Raw genomic sequence first — 25,366 nt, 5'->3', positions numbered from 1 at the left:
CTTGCTGTCTAGTACATAATTCCTAAACAGCATTTATTTGGTTATTTGCAATTACAAAGTTCATGTAATGCCGAGATAGCTTCAGAACTAAAATGCCAAAATATTTTTCTGTTTTGTACAGCCTAAGGAGGCATAAGAGAGTTGCCATGAGCCCAAAACTGCTTCCATTTAGGTCAGGGACTGATTTCTTATGGCTTTCAGTAGGATGCAGTAAAATACATGCGGATAGTTTATCATTTAAACTATCTGGTTTAAATGAGTTCATAGAGTTGGAATGGCCAGGCTTTTCTACACTAATGTCCCTTCTGCCAAGTTTTGTGTATTGTATTGGGAAGCTTTATATAATAACTACTTTATAAAAAAGAGTACATCTCCTTTTTTTCTACTTAATAATCTGATATGATTATGTGATACTCTAAAATATGTGGTGCTTACAAATGTGTTATAAAATGGCGATACTGGAACCAAGAATAACTTGAGCTTGTGCTGTCTTCCGCAACAATTTTTAAGGACTGTACTTTCCCCCTTTGAGTACCGCTCCCCCAAATATTTATTTTTAATCCCTTCATAAACTGAAGCAGACTACGTGCCAAAGCCAAGAACGGATCCTTTACTCTATGCTTGCATATTTCATTATGTCGCATAAATAATGCAAGTAAATCCGAAAGACACAAAAGCCACATAGCCACAGGTTGGCAGAACAGAGAAGCAGACATGAGATTGGGCTTCAGCGCTTGGAGGTGTAAAAGCAGAGCTAGGTTTGATACAAGGCAAAAGTCAACACGATTCCAGTGGAAAACTTAGTTACTACAAAGGAAGAGGAACTGAATCAGCTTGCCAGTTTTGTTGCACTGAAAAGAAAGCTTGTACCATCCCCTTTTCCAATTCCCGGTGTTGGAAAGGACTCAGGATGACTGACTGTAGGGGAAAAGAAGTTAGAGAAATTTGATTCTCGTTTGTCTTTGGTCATTCGTCTTCTAGCTTTGCACACTCATGGTGGAATATCCTGGTTTTTTAGTAAGAGAGCAGGGTAACTCAGGATGTGCTCTTAAATTGGAAAAAGGCAAATCTCAGATTTCTCTAAAAGAGCAGAGAAATTGGCTTATATATGGAAGATAATGTAATTCCTTGTTTGTTTGAGATGGGTTTTTGTTAAAGTAGATTATTCAAAAGACAGCAGAGGGTGACAAGAGGACAGGCTTGTAACAGGTGAGTTTGTGCATGCCCCTATGTATTCATCTTTCATTTATTAAACAAGCTAGACAGCCTCAGTAACAAGCTTACTCCAAAACCAAGGTTTTCTCCTTCATGCTTCCTACCATCTGCAGTACTCATTTTCTGCATGGTATTTTTACTGGCATTATACAAAATTAGCCAGGCCTCGCTCAACTAGATCAAAAGTACACCTTTCATGTAGTGTCAATCAAGTGACACGTCTGTATTTTTATGACTAATTGGTTTTGTTTGGGTTAAGACCTAGAATTTAATATTATTAGAAATTATGCTCTGCAATTTTATAACTGGCATAATTGAAAACCTTTATCTATTGATACTCCGAAATTGGCATCGAGTTACAATTTTGATCGTGAAAGAATCCTGAAGAATCGGTTTTATTTTTTTTTTAATACCATATACAAGGTATGACTGATTATTTAATTTGTACAATTTAAATGTAATAAAAGACAACTCACTAGTTCTTAGGTTACCTATTGCAATTAAATATTGATAAAGGAAACAAACACCTTCCAATATCCTGCAAATCTGTGTCTTTTCCTTCTGTTGTCATCAACTCCGTAGCCTTCATAAGAGACCTATTGCCTTACGGAGGCATGGGGGAAAAAAAAAAATAAAAATCAGTGGCTGATTTTTACCTTATGCCTTGGTTATCTCATTGTGGTTCTGATGAACTAGGTAAGTCTCGAACAGTTAATAAGTTTACAGGTCACTTCACAGAGTCAACGCCCTGACATTTTATGGCCTTCTAATGAGCCGTTAAACTGGAGAAGAGGTAATTAAATATGGTACTCTGGTACAATGTACACAGTACTGACTCCAGCTCTTTGATTTTAGGTTCCTCAGAAGACGATGAGGTCATTCAAGAAGGTCTCCTCAGGCTCAGGTCAGTCTTCTCTATGGCGTCTTACATGGCTGACTTTCTATCTATGTAAACTGACGTTCTGCAGCACGTAGTTCTCGGGCGGGGGGCATCATTAATTTTGTGCACAAATTTCAGAGTCCTTGCTTGATGCAGTGTGAGTGTTCTGCTTCTGTAAGACAAATAAACAGTCACATAAGGAAGGTTTATTTACGGTAACCCACCGTCGGATACCTGCTGTAAATTGTAGGAGCCCGCACGCCTGTGAGAACGCTTTTGGGCTGCCACCGCCGCCTACGTGCCGATGGCCACACGCGTCTCGGTCGCCGGATGAAGTTTTAACTCCTCGAGTTATCGCCGCGCCGCTGTCAAGTCGCAGCGCCGGCCGGGCGTCACCGCCCCGCAGCGCCCTCCGAGCGCGGCCCGGCCGGCGGCGGAGCCCGCCCGTCACGGCCGGCGGCGGCGGCGGAGCGCGGCTCTTCCCGGGCGCCCCGGTGCCCGCCCGCGGCGGCGCATGCGCGGGCGGCGGGCAGGGGGCGCGGAGCGTCCCCGCCGAGAGGCGCTGCGTGCCCGCGGGAGGGATGGCGACCCCGCTCCGCGGCGGGCGCTCGGCCCAGGTGCACTTGCGAGTCATCCGTGCCCCGGGAATGCGAATCCCGTGCGACGGGAAGCGCTCGTCGCGGCGGTTGATCGCCCGGGGCTGGCGCTGGCAGGGCTCAGGTTTTACCTGTGTGCTGGGGCGGGAGGACCTGCCCGTGTCACCGCCGGGCTGGCGCAGGCTGCCATGCGGCGGGCGGGAGCGCCGGGACACGTACGGCGGGACCGGGTGCGTCCCGAGACGGGCTGAAGTGCGAGCGGCCGAGGCGCAGACCCGCCCGCTAATCGTGCCGCGCCTACAGCGCGGGAGGTGAACCGGGGAAAAACGGGGCCGCCAGCCGCCGGCGCGGTTACTTCGGACAAGCAGCGTCGCGCAGCCAGCCCTTCCGCAAGGGCCGGTCATCCCTGCGGGGTTTTAGCGCTGTCAGGCGGTCGCCCACGTCGACTGGCTGTAGCCTCCTTAAGTCCGCCGGGGAAGCGGTCGCTATCAGTTGCAAATCCACAGCTGAGAGGCTGTTAATGTACGTGAGACCACATCCTGCAGCAGAGCTCTCCGAGTGGGTCCCTCCCGCGTCTCTGTCCTGGGGTCACGGGCGGGATTAGAGAAATTTCCAGTATTTTATAAACCGCGCTCGCGAGCCGCCGACATTGCCGGCAATAATCCGCGGAAGGCAGGGTGGAGCGCACGGGAGGGCTGTCCGGCATCGGCGGCCGCCGCGCTTCATTTCAACGGTAAAGCGCGTGTTTGAAACCAATTAATAATTGGTCAAGCCGTCAATTAAAATAGCGGAGCCCGCGAACTGCGGCGTGATGCTTTGACAAGGGCCGCCCCGTCTCCGTAACGAAGGCAGAGGCGCGCTGCGGGGAGCCGTGCGCGCCCGCGGGGGCGGCGGGGGCTGGCGCCTACCGCCGGTGTAACGGCTGAGGAGCGCCGGGGCAGCCGTTGGGGTGCTCCCGAAACCGTGCGCCGGTTGCAGACGGCAGACGGGGAGCGAGGGGGGAGAGAGGCGCCTGCTGCGCTTTGAAACTGCATTTCCCGGAAAAAAAAAAAAAAAATATAAGGTCGTTCGGGACGGGCGCGGTGCGAAGGCACCGTTATAATCACGGTAACTTCATACACCGCAGATGCACGTCGAACAAATCCTGTCCCCTCATCGTCCCTATCCCGGGGAAGCGCGCAGCCGAGTCGGAGAGGAGCTCGCTTAACTCGTACTTTCCGAAAATCTCCCAAAAGGTGTTTTGTTAAAAAGTATTTTTCAAATAATAATCATGCCGCGGGAACAATCCAGAGGGCAGTGAGACCGAAACAGGGAAAAGGGGAGAGCGGGGCGATGGCTGGGCACGACCGACCCGGCTCTCCGAAATGCGCGGGAAGGCGTGTCGCCACATCCCCCGGTGGAAAGAAACAGCATTTTTCTTTCTGGAAGCGTCGAACAAAAGATTAAAAGAAAAAAAAAGAAAAAAAAAGAAAAAACAAACCACAACAAAACGCCGCGCCGGGGGAGGGTTGCGGGGGGCAGACCCGCCGCCTCAGGCGCCCGCCTGCACCGACGGAGCGCGGCCGGCGGGCGACGAGCGATTGGAAACTGCTCCTTCCTTCCCTACCCCCTCCCTCCCTCTCCCCCCATCCTCAGAGCGACACGGCCGCCGCCGAAAGCAAAGCCCTCCGGGCCGGTGGCATCCCCCCCGCCCTCGAGCCGAGCGCTTCACGGCGGCGGGAAGGGAAAGCGGTTTTGGCGCTCAAACCGTAGGTGAGAGGGGGTTTTGGCGGGAAGAGCTTAGCACCGGCAGAGACCCCCGGGCCAGGGATCTCTGCCTTGAGGAAGCGACTGGAAAGCCTCCCCCCCGCTCCCGCTCCTCCCTCCGCGTTAGGAAGAGCCGGTTTCGATAGAAACCGTGTAGGAAACACGACGGGCGTCTTCTTCGGTCAAACATCAGCGGGAGCGGCACGCGTGTGCCGCCGCAGTGTGCCCCGCACCCCCGAGAAGTCAAGAAAAGGAGGGGGGAAGGGGCTGTCCGGCGCTGTTCCTGCTTTTCCTGCCTGCCCGTCGGCGAGAAATGTTGGCTGCGCTTTGAAATGGGAAGTCGTGGCAGCACCCCGAGCTCTGCTTTCAAGTGTAAAACACGCGTTTTGTTTCAAATTTGCCCGGGTTGGTCGTTTGGCTTTTTTTTTTTTTTTTTTTTTTTTTTTAACCTCGTGTTAGGTTTGGGGGTTTGGCGGTCGGGTTTTGTTTGTTTGTTTAGGGATTCGAAGAAACCCGAGTTAGGCGTTTAAAAGTTTTAGGGAGGTGACAAATCGGAAATCCAACACCACTGGTTTTGGTTACATAGTTTCAAGTGAGGTCTTATTGTGCATTTAGAAAGAGTCCGACTTCCTATAATTGTCTTTACCAAAATTAGCATCTATTTAGCGAAACGTAAGGATAGAAATATTTTTTAAAATATAAATTATTACCATTAAACTAATTTTTCCACGAATTGTTTTTTTTCTGTAGGACTTTTTCCCCCTTTATCCTCTTGGCTTCCCCCCTCCCCCCCGATTCTTTGCAAATGGATTTTGGAAGGGTGTTAGTGGGTTGGGGTCTTTTTTTTTTTCCCTCTTTTTTTTTTTTTTTTTTTTTTTTTCCGGAGAGTTCCCAGCTGGCAAAAGCTCTCTACCTTCCACAAAACTTGAAAGGCTGATGTCCCTTGCAGGAAATGAATGAGCCGATAACATCTGACATCGGTGACCAGTCCAGTGACCCCAACCTTAATTCCACTAATACTGGAGGCCTGAAAATCTCAGTAAAGACCCTTTGCAAATCCCCCCCTCCATTTTACAAAATCTGCGTGTATTTTGCAATGTAAGAAATACTTTGCAACAAATATCTTTCCATTCAATTATTCACATCTTTTTGTAGTCTTTCATTTATTCATCGAAGAACGTATACCGAATTCTCTTTTAACCGAAATTTGCTAACAAGACATTTTTTTCCATTTAATGAACTCAGTCAAGTCGTTTGTGTCTATTCAACCAATATTCTAGCCTCTAAGGAATTTTCATACCAAATGTCGGTAGAATAAATCAATCTGAAAAAATAAAAACCTGGCATTTAATGGCATTAAACAGAACACTTTATCTCTTTTCGAGGGGAGGGACAAGGAAAGCTCGCATTTTATAAATGTGCCATTCTGCTACAAGAAGAGAAGTCTTGGGCACTTGCAAGTAAATAGTGTGAGCATTTTTTTTCATCCGGTAACCTTGATTTCTTGTTCATAGCTGGGGTTTCACGTGTGTGAAAATCTCGTACATTTATGATATATTAGATATCGTCCCGGTCATAAGATCCAAGCATATAAAATTGCTGGTGATTTAAGATTGTAAAATAATCGCCATTGTTAAGGGGGGAGGGAGGTTGCGAGCGAAAAGCAGTGGGATGTTGCACGAATGCGTAGGGCAGGTCAGTGTAGGAAGTCGACCTCCACTGTTGAAATAACCTATAGGAAATTTACGGTTGAAGACTGCAAAGGAATTCCAGGATTTAAAGCTTCTGCTCCACTTGCCCGGCTGCTCCTATTTGTACACTTTTGCCCACTCTCCCTTCTTTCCAGCAAACGACCGGGCTGAGCACCTTGGCGTTTCACAGCCGGGGAATTTACGCTTTCCTGAAAGGCAACAAAAGGAGTAAACAGGCCCATCGGGGCCGAGGCGTCCCCCTTAATTGGGCAGACTGATCGACGCCACTTCCAAAAACAACAGCAAGTGCTTTGCAAAGGCATAAACCCCTTGGAGTCCGGTTCTGCACGGATCGTTTTGTTGCTTTGCCTTTTGTTTGCGTGTGTCCTTGGAATAAGAGAGGATGCCGGGGTGGGGGGTGGGAGGTGTTGGGGGGAGAGGGGGAAAGGGTCTTAATAAGAAAGTAATTGAGCCCAGGTTTTAACGAGATATAGGCAACGTTTAAAGGTTATACAATACTGGATGTAAAGAGAGGGTGATGGTGGTGGTGAGGACAGAAAAGGCAAAATCTGATGTTTCCATATCTTCGTCTGTACCTTTACGCTGAAGGACATAGGGCAGATGGAACATAAAACGGAATCTCACCTAACTGAGGGGAGGTTACGTTTCTAAAAACATTTTTAAACTAAGCGTTCGGCCGATAGTGCGGCAACAGCAGGGGCACCATGCGAGCCGCGTACCTGTGAGAGCGGGGGGCAGCGCCTGCGGAACGGGGTGCGCTCCGGCGGGTACCAAGCCCGTCACACAGAACACATTTCGGAGTTGGATCCCCCCTCCCGCTGGCAGTGAAGGCTTAAACCAGCAGTGCCCGGTCAGCGTTATTCCTCCCCCTCTTTGTCTTCTTCCTCCGGCTTTTTTTTTTTTTTTTTTTCCGCCTTCCTCTTCTCCAGCAAATCCTTTTCTCTGTCAGTCCTCGTCTTCGTCCTCCTCCTCCTCTCCCTCTCCCCCGCGCTCCTGAGGAACAATCGCTGCTGATTGAGGTTCACTCCAATACTAGGCTTGAAAACTGGGCTCTTATTTAGGAAGTCATTAATCACATCCCCTCCCCCGGAAAGAGATGGCGGAGGAACCTGTGAAGTACAATTCCTCGCCCCATCCCCCTCCAGAAATGTTTTGAAACGCTAAACCTCTGCACATTCTGGGCCATATTAAGGTGATATCGCGTTTCCGGCGCGCTTTTAATTTGAATGCGAAATTAGTAACGTGCAGCGAAGGCGTGAGCGGCGGCGGTCGCCCGGGAGCCGGGGCACACGCGTGCACGCACACGGGGACACACAGGGACACACGCACACGGACACACACGTGGGTTGGAGGAGGCAGATTTCCGCCCCCCCCTCCCCCCCCCCCGGGACGCGGGCTGGCGTGGGCAGCGGCGCCGGGGCTCTGGCCGGTCCGGGAGAAGACGGTGCCGAGAGGCGCGGACCCGGCTGCGCCGCGGGGGCTTTGGGCGGCTTTTCTTCAGGTGGAAACGGCGATCCGGCTGCAGATATGCCCGCGTTTTGCGCAGACGGTAACACGCTGATGCGGATGCCTCCCAACATACCTAGCGCGTGCCTGTACACACGTGTGGATCTCGTTTGTAAGCCTCTTGCATTCGCGTGTGTACGCGTACCCCACCTAGAGCGCGCACAGATACCCTAATAATCTCATCTGCATGTCCGCCTCTGCATATATTTTGTTTTTCTCCGGGCTGCATCTCGAAACTCACGGATCTTCCTACGTAGTTGTGCATGCACAGGAGTGCAGAAACCCCAGAATAATACGTCATCTCGATTTCCCGTAAAGACGCGTGCAGATTAGCTGTCGAAAAAAAAAAAAAAAAAGGACGTGTTGGAAATTTCTTGTTCATTCATAAATTATTTTGGTGTGTCAGCCTAGTTGCAATGGCGATTGGCTACTCCTGCCTCCTGCCAACCCCTTAAGGATCCGATGTGAAATTAGTAGCAAGAAAGCATGTAATTGACCAAGTCACGTGTGCGCAGGGGGCCAGAAACGGAGCGAGAGAGAAGGGGAAAAATCAAAAGAGGGAAAGCACATTAGACCATGCGAGCTAAATTTGCGATCGTTCAAAATCAGGATGTTAGATTAATGCAGAAGACCACTTCGATCCACAGGGAAAGTTTTCATCTCACGAGTTTGGAGCAGAGGGCCCGTGGGGCAACATGGCCGAAGGTTAATTTTCTTTTTCTATTGTTTTACTATGATTTTCGCTCGCTCGCTCGCTCTCTCCCTCTCTCTCCCCCCCCCTCCCCCCCACCCCCCTTTTAACCCAACTATGCATTACCCTTTTTTAGCAGCTCGCGCAAGGGGGCTTTCTCCAAACCCATTGTTACCCAGCTCAGAAACTGTTCCGTACCGCCCACACCGATTCACAACTTGAAAAGCTTTCAGGGGGCTATTGTTTGAATTGTTCCTGTTTGATTAAGCACAGTTGCAGTGGTGGGATGAGAAAACGGCCGTACACCTGTCCCAACTTTAATCGAAAGTTTATTCCAAGGAGGGATGGATACACGCTGGAAAATAGTGGTTTCGGCGCTGCATGTGCAATAACCAGTTGTGCAATCTACCCAATTTTGCTTATTCTCTCTCCTCCACCCCTCCTCGGCCGGCCTCCCCCCTCACCCCCCGGTCCTGCGCCTTGCGAGGAGAGACTAATTGGGCTGAGAATTTCTGTTGAGAAATGGGATCGGTCTTAAACCAGCAATATCCAAGTAAAGTATCGCGTTCCGTGCTGTAATGTGGCTGAAAGATGGAGTTAAATGGAAAAATACACGTATGTACAGAAACGTGGGCTGCCCTGGGCAAAGAGAGAGGGAGAGCCTCCGTACGCAGTGTTTCCTCTCTGTAAACTCCGGTGATTTTATTTTTTTACGTATTTTGGGGACAAGGTTGGTTGTTTTCGGATTTTGGAAAAAAATAAGCTCTTTTCGCCGTTTGCTTTTTGATTTTGTTTTGTTCTCCTTTTTCCTTCCCCCCGTTTCTTCTGTAGTAACTCCTTTATACAGTGGCAAAAGGATGTTACCAGAATTTAACTCTTTGCTTTGCATCTTGTCCCCCCTTTCCTTCTTTTTCTCCCCCTTCCCCCCCCCCTCCCCTACCCCCCCACCCCCACCCCCGGCTTTCCCTCTTCCTCAGCAGGGGCGAGTAAAGGTGGAGACGAGCCCGGGAAGTTGCCGGAGCAGGAAGAAGAGGAGGAATCCCAGGTTTTGCACGGAACCGGCCATTGCAAATGGTTCAATGTGAGAATGGGATTCGGGTTCATCTCCATGAGCAACCGAGAGGGAAGCCCCTTGGAGTCTCCAGTTGATGTCTTTGTACACCAAGTAAGACCTCTTTTTGTCTTCCATCTCAGCCTGCCACAATTTGGTTGAGCTCAGTGGGCCTCCGGTTTCATGTGAAGTAACATATTTTTCCTAGATATTTAGGTACATCTGTAATTAAAAAAAGTTGCTTTAGGGACTGGTTTTGTTGGCAGCGTACAGTTTGAGTAAATAAGGTCGTTAGATTGTTCTTAGTCTCTGTGGCCGAAGATTTGTGCAAAGGGATAATGTTGTTTCTTCATATCTTCCTCCTTGGTTAGAAACTTTTAGAAACTCCTCTGCTTTTTATTTATTTTCAAATGCTGCACTTTTCTTTTTAACAAGGTTTATCGTTTGGCACCAAAGTGATCAGGAGCAGATATGCCTTTCCTTGGAAACTGGTTAAAATTAAGCTCGGAAAAGGAGAAATAAATGTCGGTTTTCATTCAGATAACATTTGAATACAGTTCTAAACACTCTTCTTGTAAACCTCGAATTGCTTTTTAAAAGCTCATCTGAGATTAGTTAGTGAAATGAAGACATAATTGTAGTGTTATTTTGCAGTAATTCAGACCTGGACGTCCCTGTGGTGATACACTGAAGCGTGCATGTGGTATGGTTGGTTGATTTTTAAATATTCCTTCCCAGAAAAAAATGGTAACGATTAAGGAATGGGACCAAAAGCAGCGTGTGTGTGAGGCTGTTGAGGAGAGAAGGCGTGTGTGGCCGCTGTGTTTATTTGTAAGCATGGCAGTGGGAACGGCCTTCGGGGTTCGAATTTGGAATGCCTTCTCGAAAAGGACTTTCAGATGCAAGATACGTACAAAATGATAAGGTTAAGGGAACTTTTCCTAAGGTCTGTAGCGTGGTTTGTGAAGAAGGAGTGTGTGTATACCTTCCCTGGTCCTTCTGTTACGTCTCCAATTGCAACAACGCTATTTTGGATTTCACCCTTCTTCTCTGTGATCAGAGAACAGAGGAGCGGTGTCAGGTAAAGAAACCATTTTGGGGTTGGCTGGGGCCACGTTAGGAAGGCAAAAAGGCATCTTAACTTTTTACGTGGTTGTCCATTTTCTATGACGTTTGCAATGACGGGGCAGGGGGGTGTTCCATGATCATATAGTGATTCTCTTTTAGTGTTCTATTTGGTGGCCCAGCCTTATTTTGTGCTAACGTTCATCAGGCTCTTTTAAAGAATACACCTTTCATTAGGTTAATAAAAAGGTAACTGAAACGTAGAAAGAATGCTGCTGCTGTGGAGTGGATTTCTGATCTTGCTGTCTTACGTGTACCCTTCGCCTAAGGGCCTGCACATCAGCATTAGCTGCTTGCATTTGGAATTATGTACAAAGTGTAGAATCCAATACTGAACTTACTAACTTCTTAAGTTTTCTGCTTTGGACTGGCATTTGAGGTGCCCCTCTCTTTTCTTCTGCTTTTTCTTTTTAGAACTGGATGAATGAAATACTTATCAAAGAAGGAGCAGTCTTCCTCCTGTTTTTCCTCCCTTTTTCCCTTCTTTGTACATTTTTAGGTGGTGAAACTGCTCTTTATGGTTCTATAAATTTATAGATAAAACCCTTTTTCTTAATCTAATTTTGTGTTAATACATGCCATTCTTTTCACTTCTCAAATAATAGAAGACACACATTTGAAGCATAACAGTGTTAATAAAAAAATGCATTTGGAAACAAAGATATTCTTAGAGCTGTGGAAATAGAGAAGTGTTGAACTGCGTGATAACATGATACATTTAAGTAATACTAGCCAAGGTATGCTGTTCCGTAATGGAAAGTAGTCATAGAAAATAATAAAAAAGTATGTGGTAAATTTGGAAGTGGCTCTTCAGTTGTGTCCCCTAAGGGAGGGGACAAGAAGGAAGTGTTAGATGTGTTCGTTTACACTTTAATAATCTACAATTTATCAAGACCTTTAGGTTTATAAGACATATCACAGTGTAGAATGCAGTGAAAAATAACGTGTTTCATTCCACATCGGCTGTGCACCTTGTGAGTATTGCTTAGAGAAATGTCTTACTGAGCAAAGTTAATCGTATTCTGTGATGGATTGCTCTTGCAACAAAGAAAATACGTTTTTCACCTTTTTATTTCTGATTAAATCTAGGATATACATAAACTTCAAGGTGACATGAATCTTCTTTCCATCAGTCAAAAGCAGATTTTTTCTGCTTAAGGTAACAGAGAGAAGCAGTATCTATTTTGTTTTAGAATACATTTTAGATAATTTATATTGCTATATAGAATACTTTGTGTTAGCTGGCTAGCTGACCAGTGGTAATAGTAGCAGTCAGAGCATAGAAATGTCTTTAAATCAGCAATGTTATTTAACAGTGCTGCTTGTACAACAGAGTCTGTAGCCTGAACAGTGGTTGGACCCTGTTCCTATTAGTTTCATTAAACTGAAAAAATTTAGTCATGTGAAAAGGCCTTTTCAAGGCAAAGATGTTAGTTTATTAATCTGTTGAAACAGAATATTGCTATTCAAAACTGCTTTGAAAACACTTCATCATTTATTTAGGTGTGTGCACATACCGTTGCCTGCATTCACTCGTTCTGTAATGTTTGTAGCTACTAGTATCATTTTATAGAATGAGACAGTGTAAGCAGAGGAAAGAAGCTCTTGTCTTATTTAGTCCAAGTCCTGTCAAAGCTAGCTTGAACCCTGCAACAATATTTTTTCTTCCTTATCTTACCTTTTCTTGATGAGGTTATGCCCAGTTTATGAGATCTTGCTATGAGCAAAAACTTATTGCATATCGAGTCAAAATTCCTGTAATAGTTTTAAGCTCATTATACCAAGACTTTTGAGCTTGACATAAATAATTTGCTTTCATCTTGGAGTTCCCCCTTGGCTGTATGCAGATTATAGTCATGCTTTTCTAAAGTCAGTGCTTCACTAATTGTATATATTGATATATTTTTAGAGGACAATGCTTTTGTTTGGAGTTGTCTTCCTCTTTACTCAACGAAAGTTCTGTTCATGAAACAGCTGCAGTATTTAGTTTTTAACTCTACCTTTTAAGTCCTTCCTTCAGCACTAATCATTTTGATTGATCTTCTCTGAACTACCTTCAGGATGCTGTTACCCTTCTGGTAATGAGCTGCCTGGACCTAGATGGGTATTCAAGGTAGAAACACATTAGCCATTATATATGTTCATCTGTGTATATATGTATAATGTAAATAGGGTACACTTAGAAACATTTGCACTCTTGTCCTGTGTTAGCTTTATTCCGATACGGCTTATATCTTTTAGTCATGTGTTTGAGTCATTCAGTGTCTTAAAATTACAAGTCCTAAAACCGATTTAATTTTCAAAGACAAGCCATGCCCAATGCAGCAATGTGCCTAGTCCACTGTGTCTTTTACAAAAAATAATGGAGAGTAGCAATGTTAGTCCTTTCTAACTCTGTTAAATCCAAGGAATGTGCACCTTACTGAATTTAGCTCAGTACTGTCATTTGGGCTTTTAATAGGGTAGCATGGAATGAATAATATAGCTTGCTCCTCTTTTATGATGTGAATTCTGCACATAGTTACATGTGAACAGCTCTTGTTAAATTTAAAAAAAAGATCTATTTGTCAAAGGGTGTAAAACACTGGAGAGGTGAAGTGAGTGAAAACTTTTGTGGTGCACATGAAGAAAGGTCTTCATTGCTAAGAACTAAGAAGAGCTCAACTTTTATAAAATCAGAGAAGAGGATGATGTTTGTTAAACTTTTTTTGCATTTTCAGAATTGTACACACAACATAGATATATGCAAGTTTTTTGGATGCTGACTGTAAGGCAAAAATGCTGCGGATTCTTTTGCACACATTTTGTATGGACTATGTTAGAAACGTGTCTGTTTTCCTTTGCTTAGAGTGAAGCCTAGATGTTAAGGATGATATGAATGGTAGGATGTTGGATGTAAATAGATGCAATTAAATACATGTTTGTGAATATCAAGGGTTATAATATTACATTCTGTTTCTGAGTAATGTGGTCTTTCAGGATGAGATGGATTCTTCAGTTTACAAGGTGTTTGTTGGGACCTGGCTCCAAAATTCTTATTGTGTTAATGTATTGATACAGGATTTCTGAACTGAGACCTTAAACATGATCCGTCTTTGGGATCCTCTTTTATGAGATGGGGAGAGGAAGGAAGGGAGGAGCAGTGTGCAGGAGTTGGTGTATTTTGTTTTCTCATTAAAAGTAACATGGTTGGTTTGAAATTTTTCACTTTCATCTGAACTTTCTTACTGTTGCTGCAAGTTACTGCTATTACAAGATTTGATAAAAATGGAAAAGAGCCTTTTTTCTTTCACTGAGTCCTTCTGTGTTGTACTATCATTTGTATGTTATGAATTTTGCTCTTATTGTTGCAAGTACCTATAACAAAAAAGGAGGGAAAATTACTGAGACTATTCAGTTATGATTGCAAACAGAAGAATAAATGGAAAATTAGACATATAAGCAGCATCTGAAAAGTATTTTCCCTTAATTTGACTGATCGTGCTTTTTGATGATGAATCAGTTGCCTATTCTTTAAATTCCTAGTATTTTGGCCACAGTTTACCTACTTTTTCTAGGATGAAGTTGGGCATGGCGTGATACACGGAATGCCGACTTTCTTATATTGTGACATGTGATCCTGTGCTTTTTGCAAGGATGCATTCATTCATCTAGTACATCTTTTCTGTTTGTGCATTATTAGGAGCCAGTAAAAAGCTACTTAATTGCTCAGGATAACTGGAAGTTCTAGGCAAGCAAGTGGGATCAATATTACATTGCTCCTTATTGTTAAATATGACATAGCAATGCCCATTTGAAGTACAGACGTCTCCATGCAGAGTATGCTATTACAAATTGTCATCTTTGACTTCTGCTGGGGACCAGGCAAGCCCAGTCTTAATCAAAACAAAAGTGGCTAGCAGGATTTAGAGAGGGAAGCTAAGGAAGGAAGCGAGTGGAGAGTAAACCCTGTGTCTGCAGTGAGCATGTGTATTGGAGGTCCGGCACAGATCAGACCTAGGCTAAAGATGTGGGTGTCAAAGGCTGCTCGGCAGCCTCAGAGTGTGTAGTATCTCTAATGAGTAACTGTTGGAGGTCTGGAGCCAAGCTTTGTCACTCACCAGTTGTGTTGGATCATACAGAGGAAATTGAGTTTAAATTGTGAGGACCATGCATTTGTGGTGTGGAGTGGTACAGCCTTGTTTGGTTTGTTTGTTTATTTTTATTTTGGCTACTAATTAGGCCTGGTCCTACATTTTAAATCCTACTTATGGACACATAGATGGCAAAATACTCCACTGAGAGCTCGATGGTTTAAGATGATTGTCTGAAGAAATTTGTAATTTGGTATTTAAGTTATGGAGCTGCCGTCTGTGGAAATACCTTCCAGATTTCATCTATTTACATCTAAACCCAACTTTACAGTGCATTTTCATCAATAGATGTATGTAGTATCTAAGTGAATGGCAAGTCCCATTAAACTAAAATGGTGTTGAATCAGATCAGATTTTGCTGAAGAAGTTTAAACATTAAATGTTGACAAGCAAAAATCACAAGTGGCCGAAAGACAGAGGCCTGCAATGGGACTGTTTTGTCCTAAGAGAGATTTCCCTCTTTGGCAGAGCAGTAAGTGCACTCTTTCCAAAGCATGCTATCCTCCTTTTCTCCAAGACTGAGGAAGTTGTGCACAGGGGTTGGGATACTGGAAGGAAGAGGATATTTTGTCTGAGGCACAAACATGAGATATCAAAGCAGATATATGAACTGAAGCTAAAAGGAAATGAATTGTCAAATTGGGAAAAACGTTATTGTTGCTTCTCCTGGTTTGCAACTACATTACTGAGGTAGTAAGTATATCTAGAGCCATCCAGAGTTTGGTTTAGACTCTTTACAAAGTATACTCCCATGTAAATATTGTTTAATTCATCTTCCTTATGTAACCCATCTCAGTAAAGGCTTTTCATCTTTCCCCACTAATTTTCAACAGAAGCAAAATTAGGCCCATCAGTTTCTACAAAGGTGTATAAAAGTGACTGTAAAGGAATAATTTAAGATCCTTGGAATCTCGAAACTGGAGGATAAAGACCATTTACGATGTTTCTTAAATGAACACAAAGAAATAAGGATATACTGTTTACATTTTTAATTCCCTGTATTTAAAGGTGCTTTTTTTTCCTCCTTTTGTTAAATCAGCTGAAAGTTATCATGACTGATAGAAAGGTATTATGTGATCCTTTGCTCTTTCTAAGGGAGAGTTACTCAGGACAAGTCTGGACAAGGTTTTGCTTGCTGGATATCGCTGGTGAAAGCAGTGAATCCTTAAATTGCTTTTACATCAGCAGAGTATCAGTAAACACCTCTGCATGGAAGGTGGGGAAGTGCTTCTGATTGCTCGATTATATTTATTTGGAGAAATTGGTGTCCAGGCTTTGCCTAAGATTATTCTGGCTGGTCTAGACTTAAAATGGGGGGTTAACGCCTTGGGAGATGGCTAGAGAGAATTCCAGATCCCTACTCTAGGGATGGCTCAGCTGCTTGCAGAGCAGCTGTGGAAACTGCCGCAAGTTTTACAGTCCGCTGTGTTAAGGAAAACTGGCACTGATTTTGATTTTTTTTGCTAATATAACAGGCAGCAGGTCAGCAGCTGCTCTGCAAACAGCTGAGTTGGCTTTGCAGTAGCAGGGTGGTGAACAGGTGGAGGTTGAAGCTCCTACAGCCACTCTTCTTGGTGGGAGTCCTATGGCCATGATTTTACTTTTACATTTGGCTGCAGTGCTGCTGCTTAAGTAAGCTTCAAGAGCTTTTATAGCACTCTCTCTGTTGGGCTAGCATAAGTGCTTGTGAAGCTGCATGGCAAACCCAGCTGGGGAAATTTTGTTCGTATCTAATTTTTATAACTTTTCATATTGGAGAAACCCCATGATCCCTGCAAACATGGATGCGCAGTGTTAGAACCATGGAAGGGCAGCCAGGGATGCAAACAGGCAGCTGCCAGGGTGAGGTTGAATGTATAGGAGGAAAGAGGGCTGGAAGCTACTGTCACAGAAATGTGAATGAAACTGCAGTCTCCTCTGGTGCAAAATAGCAGAATAATGGTGTTACCTTCAGCTGGGGATGGAGAGACAATAAAAGTGTGAGTGACTTTTCAAGAAAAAGGGCACTTGTGGGCATTGGAATGAGCACAAACATCTGAGCTGTCCTTGGAAGTGGAATGTTTCAGGAATCTTTTTTTGGGTCCCGTTTCAGTTCAATCTTATACGTTTCTCTTTCTCTTGTTTTATTAATTGCAGTTAAGTTGAATTGAAATATACTGAATTGCAGTTTTAAAACAGCACTATTTATAAAACAAACTTCCAAAAAAATTAGGAAGAATTTTCTATTTATGACAATAATGTGTGTTTCTTACTTCTACAGAGCAGAAGTAAGTATATTTACAGGGACATGGTCATAGTAATGTGGAGATATCTTTTTAGCAGATAGGTGAGAGCTTAGTGAAATTCATTGATAATCTGAAAAGTATAGCTCCCTAATTATTCCATATGTATTACTTTGAAACCAAAATACATCGATACATTTTAAAAGTTCTTTGTCTGAGAGTACGTAAAATATCCTTGTTCTGCTATCAGTGCAGAAGCCAAGAAAATCACACAGATACTTTCTAATCCAAAATTCTAATCTAGTGCTAGAATTACATTTTTGAAAGGAAGGAGGCTGAAAGGTTTGGTTTGGTTTTGTTAGCATCGTAGGTTAGTGTTTTCACCTATTACAATAGTTCAACAGGGAAAATCTGTGTGAATGTATATACAATCAATAGAGCGTGTGAATTTGTCTACAAAATCGGAGTAATATTCCATACAGATCTTATGATGCTCTGTTAGAAAACACTGATGTTGCTATTACATTCAGAAGTGTGTACTTCTCATGAACATAGCTCATACATCAAAGACAGTCTGTTCCCAGAGAGTCTCTCTTCTAATTAGTGATGGTAATTTATAGGTATACAGCATTGAGGTTTTTTTTTTTTCCTATATTGCTTTTATTATAGTGCCACTTGAGGCTATTTTAACATTTGTGTTATAACTTTCTTTGTTTATGGTCATATAAATACATGCACCTAAATAATCCCTGGGCTGAAATTGAGAGTAAAAGTGATAGCCCTTGTGTACTTTAAGTAGATTAGAATAAGCATGAACTTGTATTTTTTCAAAGTACAGGTGTCTTTAAAATATCTTAATAGTGCATGTGTGCTATAATTTAAAAAATGTTTTATTTCTTTTTACAACTGTGTTTTGCAAGCTAGCAATCAAAATCTTGGTTGGTTTTATGGGCTAATTGTAATAATGCAATCTTAGTGGAAATACAGGGTTTTAAAAAGCCTCTGCTGACCATGTGTAGTAATTTCTGAATATTCTTAGACTTGTTATATTTGAAATACAAGAAATACATAAAAGTTTTAATCTAGAACGTACCTAATAGACCCAAGCTGACTTCTGTAGACTTTGGATTAGACCCCCCAACTACTCTCTGTATTTAACAGATACATATTGCTATCTTACCCTGTTTAATTACCTAGCCTGAGACACACAGATTGCACATCTTGAGAATAAGCCACTGTTGACACTAAAGTGGAATAAGATCAAAGAATTATTCACAAACCTGTTTGCTACCCTCTCCTCCAGATGTTAAAAATAATAGTACATCAGGTGAATGGAAATTAGATAATTATTTCAGCAGTAAACAAAAACTCCTCCTTGAGGTAGTGAAACCATGACATCTCTTCTTTTCCTGTGGATATTACAGATGTGACGGGCCAAATTCCGCTCAATCTTTTCATGTGAAGTGGTCTCACTAACCTGTGAAACTTATTCAATAAACTGGACAGCATTAGGAGTGGATTTTAAATCTCTTATATGAATGTTCTTACTGGAAGTATGTAGTTCACATCCTTCTGTTTTGTTTTTTTTTTTAAATGTGCTTTTTTGTGCTCAGAAACTTAGGGGCTGTATTGTGATCTGATTTGTTCGCTGTACAGTGCCTAAAATGTGGAGTAGTAAACTAGGGTTTGGGTCGGTGCTGCTGAATTAAAAGTTAACTTAAAATGATACAACTTAACATAAAACGTATGCATGAAATTGTAATTTATGTAACTTGTATATGCTTTTCACAATATGCTACTTTTTTTGTACTGTGAATGTGTAATATTTAATATCTTGCTTAAATTCACCTGACCACTTATCTTCCAGGCTGCTCTGATGCAAAATTCTTGAGATCATAATGTGGGGTTTTTCAGCTTCCTGTTGAAAAATTACTCAATCCTTCACAGGAGGAAGGAGTGGTAGAAGTAGTTCGTTGAATGCTCCCAATGTGAAGAAGACCCCTCACCATGGGTGCAGGAAGGTTCCATTGGAGGGGAATGAAGTTCACCCTTACAGTGAGGGCATCTTGGGATCTTGAACAGCTGTTCAGTGATCTAGAGACAGTTGGGGACACCTCTATAGAACCCTGGATTTCTGGCAGGGGTAATAGGATGTGGTAGGTATTGGGAAAACTTCTGAGAAACTTCGTAACTGCAGGATTGTGTGTCTGTGCTCATAAGGGGAAGGATGGGAATCCTCCAGGCAGAGTCCTTCCCAATCTGCCTTTTTCCCAGGCCCCTATGTTAGGGATGTAGAGACCCTACCCAGCTATAAAGGAGAGCACTGACTTATGGGGAGGGAGAAGCAGCTAAACCCTTTGTCCAGGCAGGAGGGATGGACAGTTTACAGATTTGGGGGCATATTATGGTTCTCAAATATTTGTAAATGCAGTTAGTCAAAAAGTTTCCATCTTGCCACAGTGCTTAATAGCTCTTCACTACAGTGGTTAAATTCTCGTTTGGCTGTGCCAAACTTGCTTTGTTTGTCTGCTTCATTGTTTGGTTTTGGAAGTTTTTGTGCATGTGTGTGTTCATTAAAGAAAGCATGTTACATTTGTAATAGCTGTTTTAGATGAATCAGAATCACATTTGTTTAATGTTTTCATGTAGCATGCTTTGCAAAAAAAAGTGTTTAATGGATAGGAAACGTAGGGTGGAAGTTTAACCCTGTAAGGAATGCTTGGTTTCTTGTATAGGGTCTGTGTGGCTGTAGCACACGCACCAATTTTAACTAACAGGACGTTCAGCAGGGCATCCTGTTCATTGTGTGTGATTCTGGTTTAGAAACTTTTGCAACCTGGAAACAAAGATAGAAGTAAAATATTTTTTCAAAAGTGTTTTTAATTGGCTTCATAAATTAGTGATACTTGTTAAAAATAGACATTACTTGTAAGGTGATCGATCTGGGAGTAAAGGAGATGCCTGAATAAACAATTAATGAAGAGTTTCTTTATAGAGAACTTTGCATGTCACCATTGACTTTAAAGGACTAGTCACAAAGAGAGGACTGTGGGATTGAACTGTAGATGATAAGGGAGCAAAAGATTTTAAAGGTGCATTGTCAAGATTAAAATCATTCTCAAGATTTTCAGGGAGAAATATAGTACATCTGAAGATAAAATCTTTGCTTAGACTAATTGGAATAGGATTTTGTTAGTGTTAATTCATGCTTTTGCAAACACTTAATGCAGCAGTAAATACCACATCTTTCACTAAGGAGTGATTAATTTGCCTGCACTTACATTAAGAAAGCAGGCTATCAGATTGTCCTCTTAGCAATGCTTTCTTTTCCTCAAGAATTAAACAGAATCTACACATTCTAAAATCTGATCTATCAGATTTGAAAATGTTTAAAATCAATTACATTAAAAACATTCTGGTTCAGAGGGTTCCTTTAAATTTAGTCTATGTCTACATTGTCTTCAGTAGAAATTAGCAAAGACTTGTAAAAAAAAAATGCATTTTCCATTTTATAAGATGTCTTTACATTTAATGACTACATAACATTTTTGTAAGACAGCAAATTATTTTCAAAATTAATACGCAGTCTGATTTGAACAACAAAATCTCTTTGCATTTAATAATGTAATTGGTGGATTCAGTTTCCCCAAAGAATTTTTACATTAATCTTTGCTAATTTCTTTTCATCAAGCAATCACATATTTTTTAAAATGGCAGATTATTTTATTTCTGTAATATAGTTGTTTCTTTTTTACTGACAATTATTGATAGTTTATTGGAAAATGATAGCCCGTTCTATGCTTATGTGGGTTTACTGTTAATCTTCTTCACACAGATAGTACTTCTTCCTTGGATGATGATTTCTTTAACTGGTGACAACCATAAATGGACCAAGATTAGACTGTTTAAATGGCTACAGTTGAAGCACTGTCCTTTTGTCAAAGATTAACTGGCTTTAGTGTTCGTTATTTGGTAGACTAATGTTTAACATTTTCAGTGATCTTCTACATGTTAATATAGGTTTTTTTCATTCGGAAATCAGTAATTCTTTAATTATATATAAAGCTATACTATGCTTTTATAGTTACAATTTGTTTTCCTTTTATCCATCTGTAATTTAGTATTTATTCTTTATTAATAAATGCATTACATGGAGCTAAACCAGCGCTGACTGCAATAGATGTCATGAAATGCACCTATATAGTATATTATATTCTCTTGGGAAGCACTGAGGTAGTTGGCATAAAATAATTGATTTTGTTCTAATGTTTCTGGTTTTAGGATGTTGAATATCATCTATTTGTTAAATTCTTAAAAACTGGTTATACTTTAGCTTAGTTTCTGTTTTTTCACTCCATTTGACTTACATTTTAAAAGTACAGTATATTTTAGCTACACTTCAAGGACTAAATGTTACTCAGAGATGAAATGCTGAGCCAGGTGAAATCAGTGAAATAGGAGGGAAGAAGTTTCAATAGGTATGAACAATTTCTTTCAATGATTTTTTTATGATAGTTTCATTTGGGATCTTAGGTACTTGAAACAGAAGGAGGGGTTTGTGTATATCAGCTATCATTCAGTGTACTTTTTTTTACTATGTAAGTGCTTTGCAGCCTTTAAAATGCCCCCCCAACTAATTATATAATAGTATTATTTGTATGGACTTATCATATGTGAATGTTCATCTAAATTTCTTGCAGCACATTCGGCTGAACCATGTACCTTAAGAGAAATGTGACTCCTCTTTATTTACATCTTATGTGGCAGAAAATACTCCATTGGCTTCCTTTGTTCATTTTCACCGGGGTCTTCATTATTTTAAGTGTAGCTTTGCCATTTTGTGGGCAAGTTTGAAATTCCTGGCATTTCAGATCTAAAAGAGGAGTAACTTGGCAGACAATTATTTACTGATAATGTGCAAGAGAATAAAAATATGTACTGCTCTATGGCTTTCTCCACTTAACATATAGAAAGTTTAGTATGGTTTTTTTTGTTGTTGTGATTGTTTAATTCCAACATTTTAACAAAGTTAATCTGAATTTGTATGGCTTGCTAGCACATTGTTCATTGTTGTGGCACACTCGCATCTCATTGCCAATTTTTTTAATGATGATGGAAAAAAAAGCAAATTATTTCCTTTTATTAAGTCTGTGTGGATGTAAATTACCAAACAATAAGTGTACCTGCTAAATATATACAAAAGATAATAATCTCTATTTCCTTTAAAAATTGGTTTGTTGAAAAATACTGATTACATATACTGCAAAATAATTTTGATACATTTACTAGGAAAAATATTTTCTTGTCAACAGATACTCAGATTTTGAAATGTCCAGTTTCCATGAATCTGACTCATTTTATAAAGAGCTTTCTGGTAACAATGTTGCTATAAAATGTTACCATTAAAAAGCTACATTCAAGCATTAAGAAATTAAATTAGCAAAATTAATTTAGCTATTATGCAAAAAAGGAAGACAAATTTCGTTATGAATTAATACAAGATCTCTTAAATACTTGCATACAAGCCTTGTTTTCATCTTCTACAGTGTTCTTGCCTATTTCAGGAAATACATTTAACAGTGTAGGCAAGTTTGGATTCTGCTGCATAAAGGCATGGCAGAGACTGGTGCTAATTGTCACAGTGGTTTTATGTTTGTCAGTCCCCTTTTGGATCAGTGCATGCAAATCCGTATAATTAGTATGAAGCAGGGGCCAAAAGTAAAGATTCTGGGTCTTAATTTTTCCGCTTGCCGACAAGATTTGCCAGTCAGCTATCGACTTCTGTGCTGTGCTTCAGTTGGCGTGGATGGAGGAAAACCTCTTGTCTTGCAAAGAACGAGCTACGATTTTTCTTGTATAGATGTTTTATTTATTTTAAGTTGGCAATATTCAGGTAGTGCAGGTTGCTTCTAATATAAAAGTTGCCTCGGACTGCTCTGGTAATGAAGGGACTGTGGGACAAATGCTCGTAGTGCCTTTCTTCATTTGAAACACGCATGAATGGAATCACTGCAAAAAATTGTTGCCGTTGTTCTTATGCCTATTTTTATCCAAGATGATCACTGCGAACGTAAACAACAGCAAAGTAGTGAACAAAATATCTGAAATCCTCTTCTCAGTTACAAATTTATAGAACGTAGATTAATCGATTAGCTAAAGACAAGAGATGATTCAGTTCCGCTCGTTTTCATGCCAGCGGCAAAACAGGCGGGAAGACTTGGGGGGGTGGGGGGTACGTTTTTAACGTAGCGGTATAAACCTGTAACCGGTTTTAACGCTCAGCGAAAGAATTTAGGTAGGCAATTAGGTATTTGAAAGTGAGGTATATGGCTGGTTGGGGGCGGGGGGGGGGGGGGGGGTCTCTTTCTCCAGGGACCACGTACCTGGGAGCGCGGTAAGCGGGCCGGCGCTGGCTCCGATGGCCGCGCCGCGGAGCCGCCGCGCAGGCAGGAGCCTCCTTAAGGGCGGCCTCCCCCCCTCGGCCGGCACGGGAGGAATTTGCACCCTCCCGGCTCAGGTTGCAGACCCTCCGATCCAAGCGGGGAAGCCAGGGTCAGGGCTATTCATTGCCTATCGCTTCCTTGGGCCATTTATAACCCAGTCCTCCCCTGGTAGTTAACTGTGGCCCAAGGAAGTGATTGATGTGAAAGATTCAAAGATTTTCTTTTTATTACTCCCTTTAATATGGTTTAAATTGTTTTTTAAAAGAAGGGGTAATTTCGCACGCAGTGCAGAAGTGGAAATGCTGGTTAGTAGCTTTGGAAATCGAAACGATGATAGATCAAAAATAGCCATCTGAGGGTCTGAGTACTGGTTGGAGGGGGCAGTCCTTGTGAAATCAATGGATTTAGTGCTGCACCGGGTCTTTTTGGCAGTAGAACACGTACTTGCCACCCGGTGCAGCACGGCTGATCGCCGTTTCCCATGCTGGAGGACCAGTTTACCACCAGCCACAGAGCAAATTAATACACAGCAAAAGCGAACTAAAGAACTGGCAAATAAACATCTTCCCCCGGCGCTTAGCGCCATGGTAGCATCTGTTTATACAGCACTTTTAAGCTGAGCCGGCGTTAAAGCCGGCACCCAACGCGTGGTGCTCATCTCGGCATCCCACGCAGGCGGAGCCCCGCGGGACCAGCCGTCGCCGCACCGCGCCCGCGGGGGCTGCCCATCAAGATGGCGGCGGGGCGGGCGGCCCGGCCTGACCCGGCGGAGGCGCCCACCTGCGGCCCCGCCGCCTTCAGGCGCGGGCCAGGGCTGTCGTTACGATTAGCCGCGGCCGCCTTTCGGCCCGCAGGCCCCACCCCGGGGGGGCGGCGGGCGGCCAGTGCCACCCTTTGTTCTGCAGCCGCGGGGTCCTGCCCCTTCCTCCGCCCCGGAGGAGGACGCGGCGCCCGCGGGCGGACCGCCGGTGCGGCGGCTGTCACAGGCGGGCAGCCGGGGAGGCGTGCCGGGGGCAGGGGCTGCGCCGCTCGAAGCGCGGTGCCCGGCCCGCGGGCGTCGCTTTAACGGGGTTGAAGACGCGTGACTGCGGCGGGGCTCTGCTCTCCCTCCCGACCCCCTGCCAGCCCTGCGGGGCTCGGGCTCGGGGCAGCCGCTGCCTCTCCCGCCGGCTCGCCGGTCACCGCCGGCTGCTGAGGAGGCGCGGGCGGGAGCGAGCCGCCCACCCGGCCCTTTCCTTAGGCTGGGAGCCCAGCCCGCCGGGATAACGCGTTATAACGGAGGAGTTGCAGAGCTTGGGGATGATGGTCAGTGGTGATGCCCTCCCCCCGACCCCCCATTAAAAATGGCTTTGAAAACGTGCAGCCTCCTTTTAAGGAGCGTAGGAAGCCTGAGCTGAGTGTTGCGTTTGTTGTTTTGCTTCCTTGGTGCTCGGAGGAAAAAGAATAGCGGGTGGAGAGCTCGGTGTGGGTATGACAGTTAGACATGTAGTCATTTTCGTAGCCCTCTCACTAAACAGCTACACTTCCCCTCTTCGTCATCAAGCAAAACGTGCTACTAAATAACACGCTATTCTGAAGCAGTCGTGTTTACAGAAATTCGAGAAATTTTGAAGTGAATACATTTTTACCAACAACCAATATTTTTTTCTTAAACTTGTTAGAACTTTTCAGTGGCATTTTACCTCGCGGCTTACAATTTCTCTTTAATTTGACTTCTGAGTGTTGTAAGGTGACAACACAAAAGACTTTGCAAAATATTCAACAGAATTACCTGCTTTTTGTTTGTTTTGAAGGAGAACATAGTCCTTGGTGCTAAAATGTCATTCAAAAAGACTAATGATTGTAGGATTCCGATCTTGCAAATTCTTGTTCTTTAAAGTAAGAACTATTGATGTAAATAAAGGCTTCAAGATTAGAACTTTAAATATGCGACTTTTATAACTATTCACCCCTTAAAAATGGTTTGCTGCTTTAGTCTGGCCTTGGGCAAAGTTCCGCATGGACTTGATGGGATTTTTTTTTTTTTTTTCTTGTGCAATAACTATA

General features: G+C 43.1%; 1 protein-coding gene across 3 annotated transcripts in view; it reads left to right on the top strand.

Moving 5' to 3' along the window:
* The first annotated feature begins 2,085 nt into the window (after window positions 1-2,085).
* LIN28B (lin-28 RNA binding posttranscriptional regulator B) overlaps window positions 2,086-25,366 on the top strand; it is a 91,974-nt gene continuing 68,693 nt past the window's right edge. The window contains exons 1-2 of one of the 3 annotated variants that reach the window (XM_086608152.1): window positions 2,086-2,119; window positions 9,327-9,511. In XM_086608152.1, the coding sequence (XP_086464278.1) occupies window positions 2,086-2,119; window positions 9,327-9,511 (219 nt within the window). Of the gene's footprint in view, window positions 2,120-8,924; window positions 8,962-9,323; window positions 9,512-25,366 lie in introns of those variants that run through there. The other 2 variants (XM_086608151.1, XM_086608150.1) reach the window with 2 other exon arrangements.

Source organism: Tauraco erythrolophus, chromosome 2 (assembly GCF_009769465.1).
Source record: "Tauraco erythrolophus isolate bTauEry1 chromosome 2, bTauEry1.pri, whole genome shotgun sequence".
Classification (NCBI taxonomy): domain Eukaryota; kingdom Metazoa; phylum Chordata; class Aves; order Musophagiformes; family Musophagidae; genus Tauraco; species Tauraco erythrolophus.
This window is presented reverse-complemented; position numbering and strand designations above follow the sequence as displayed.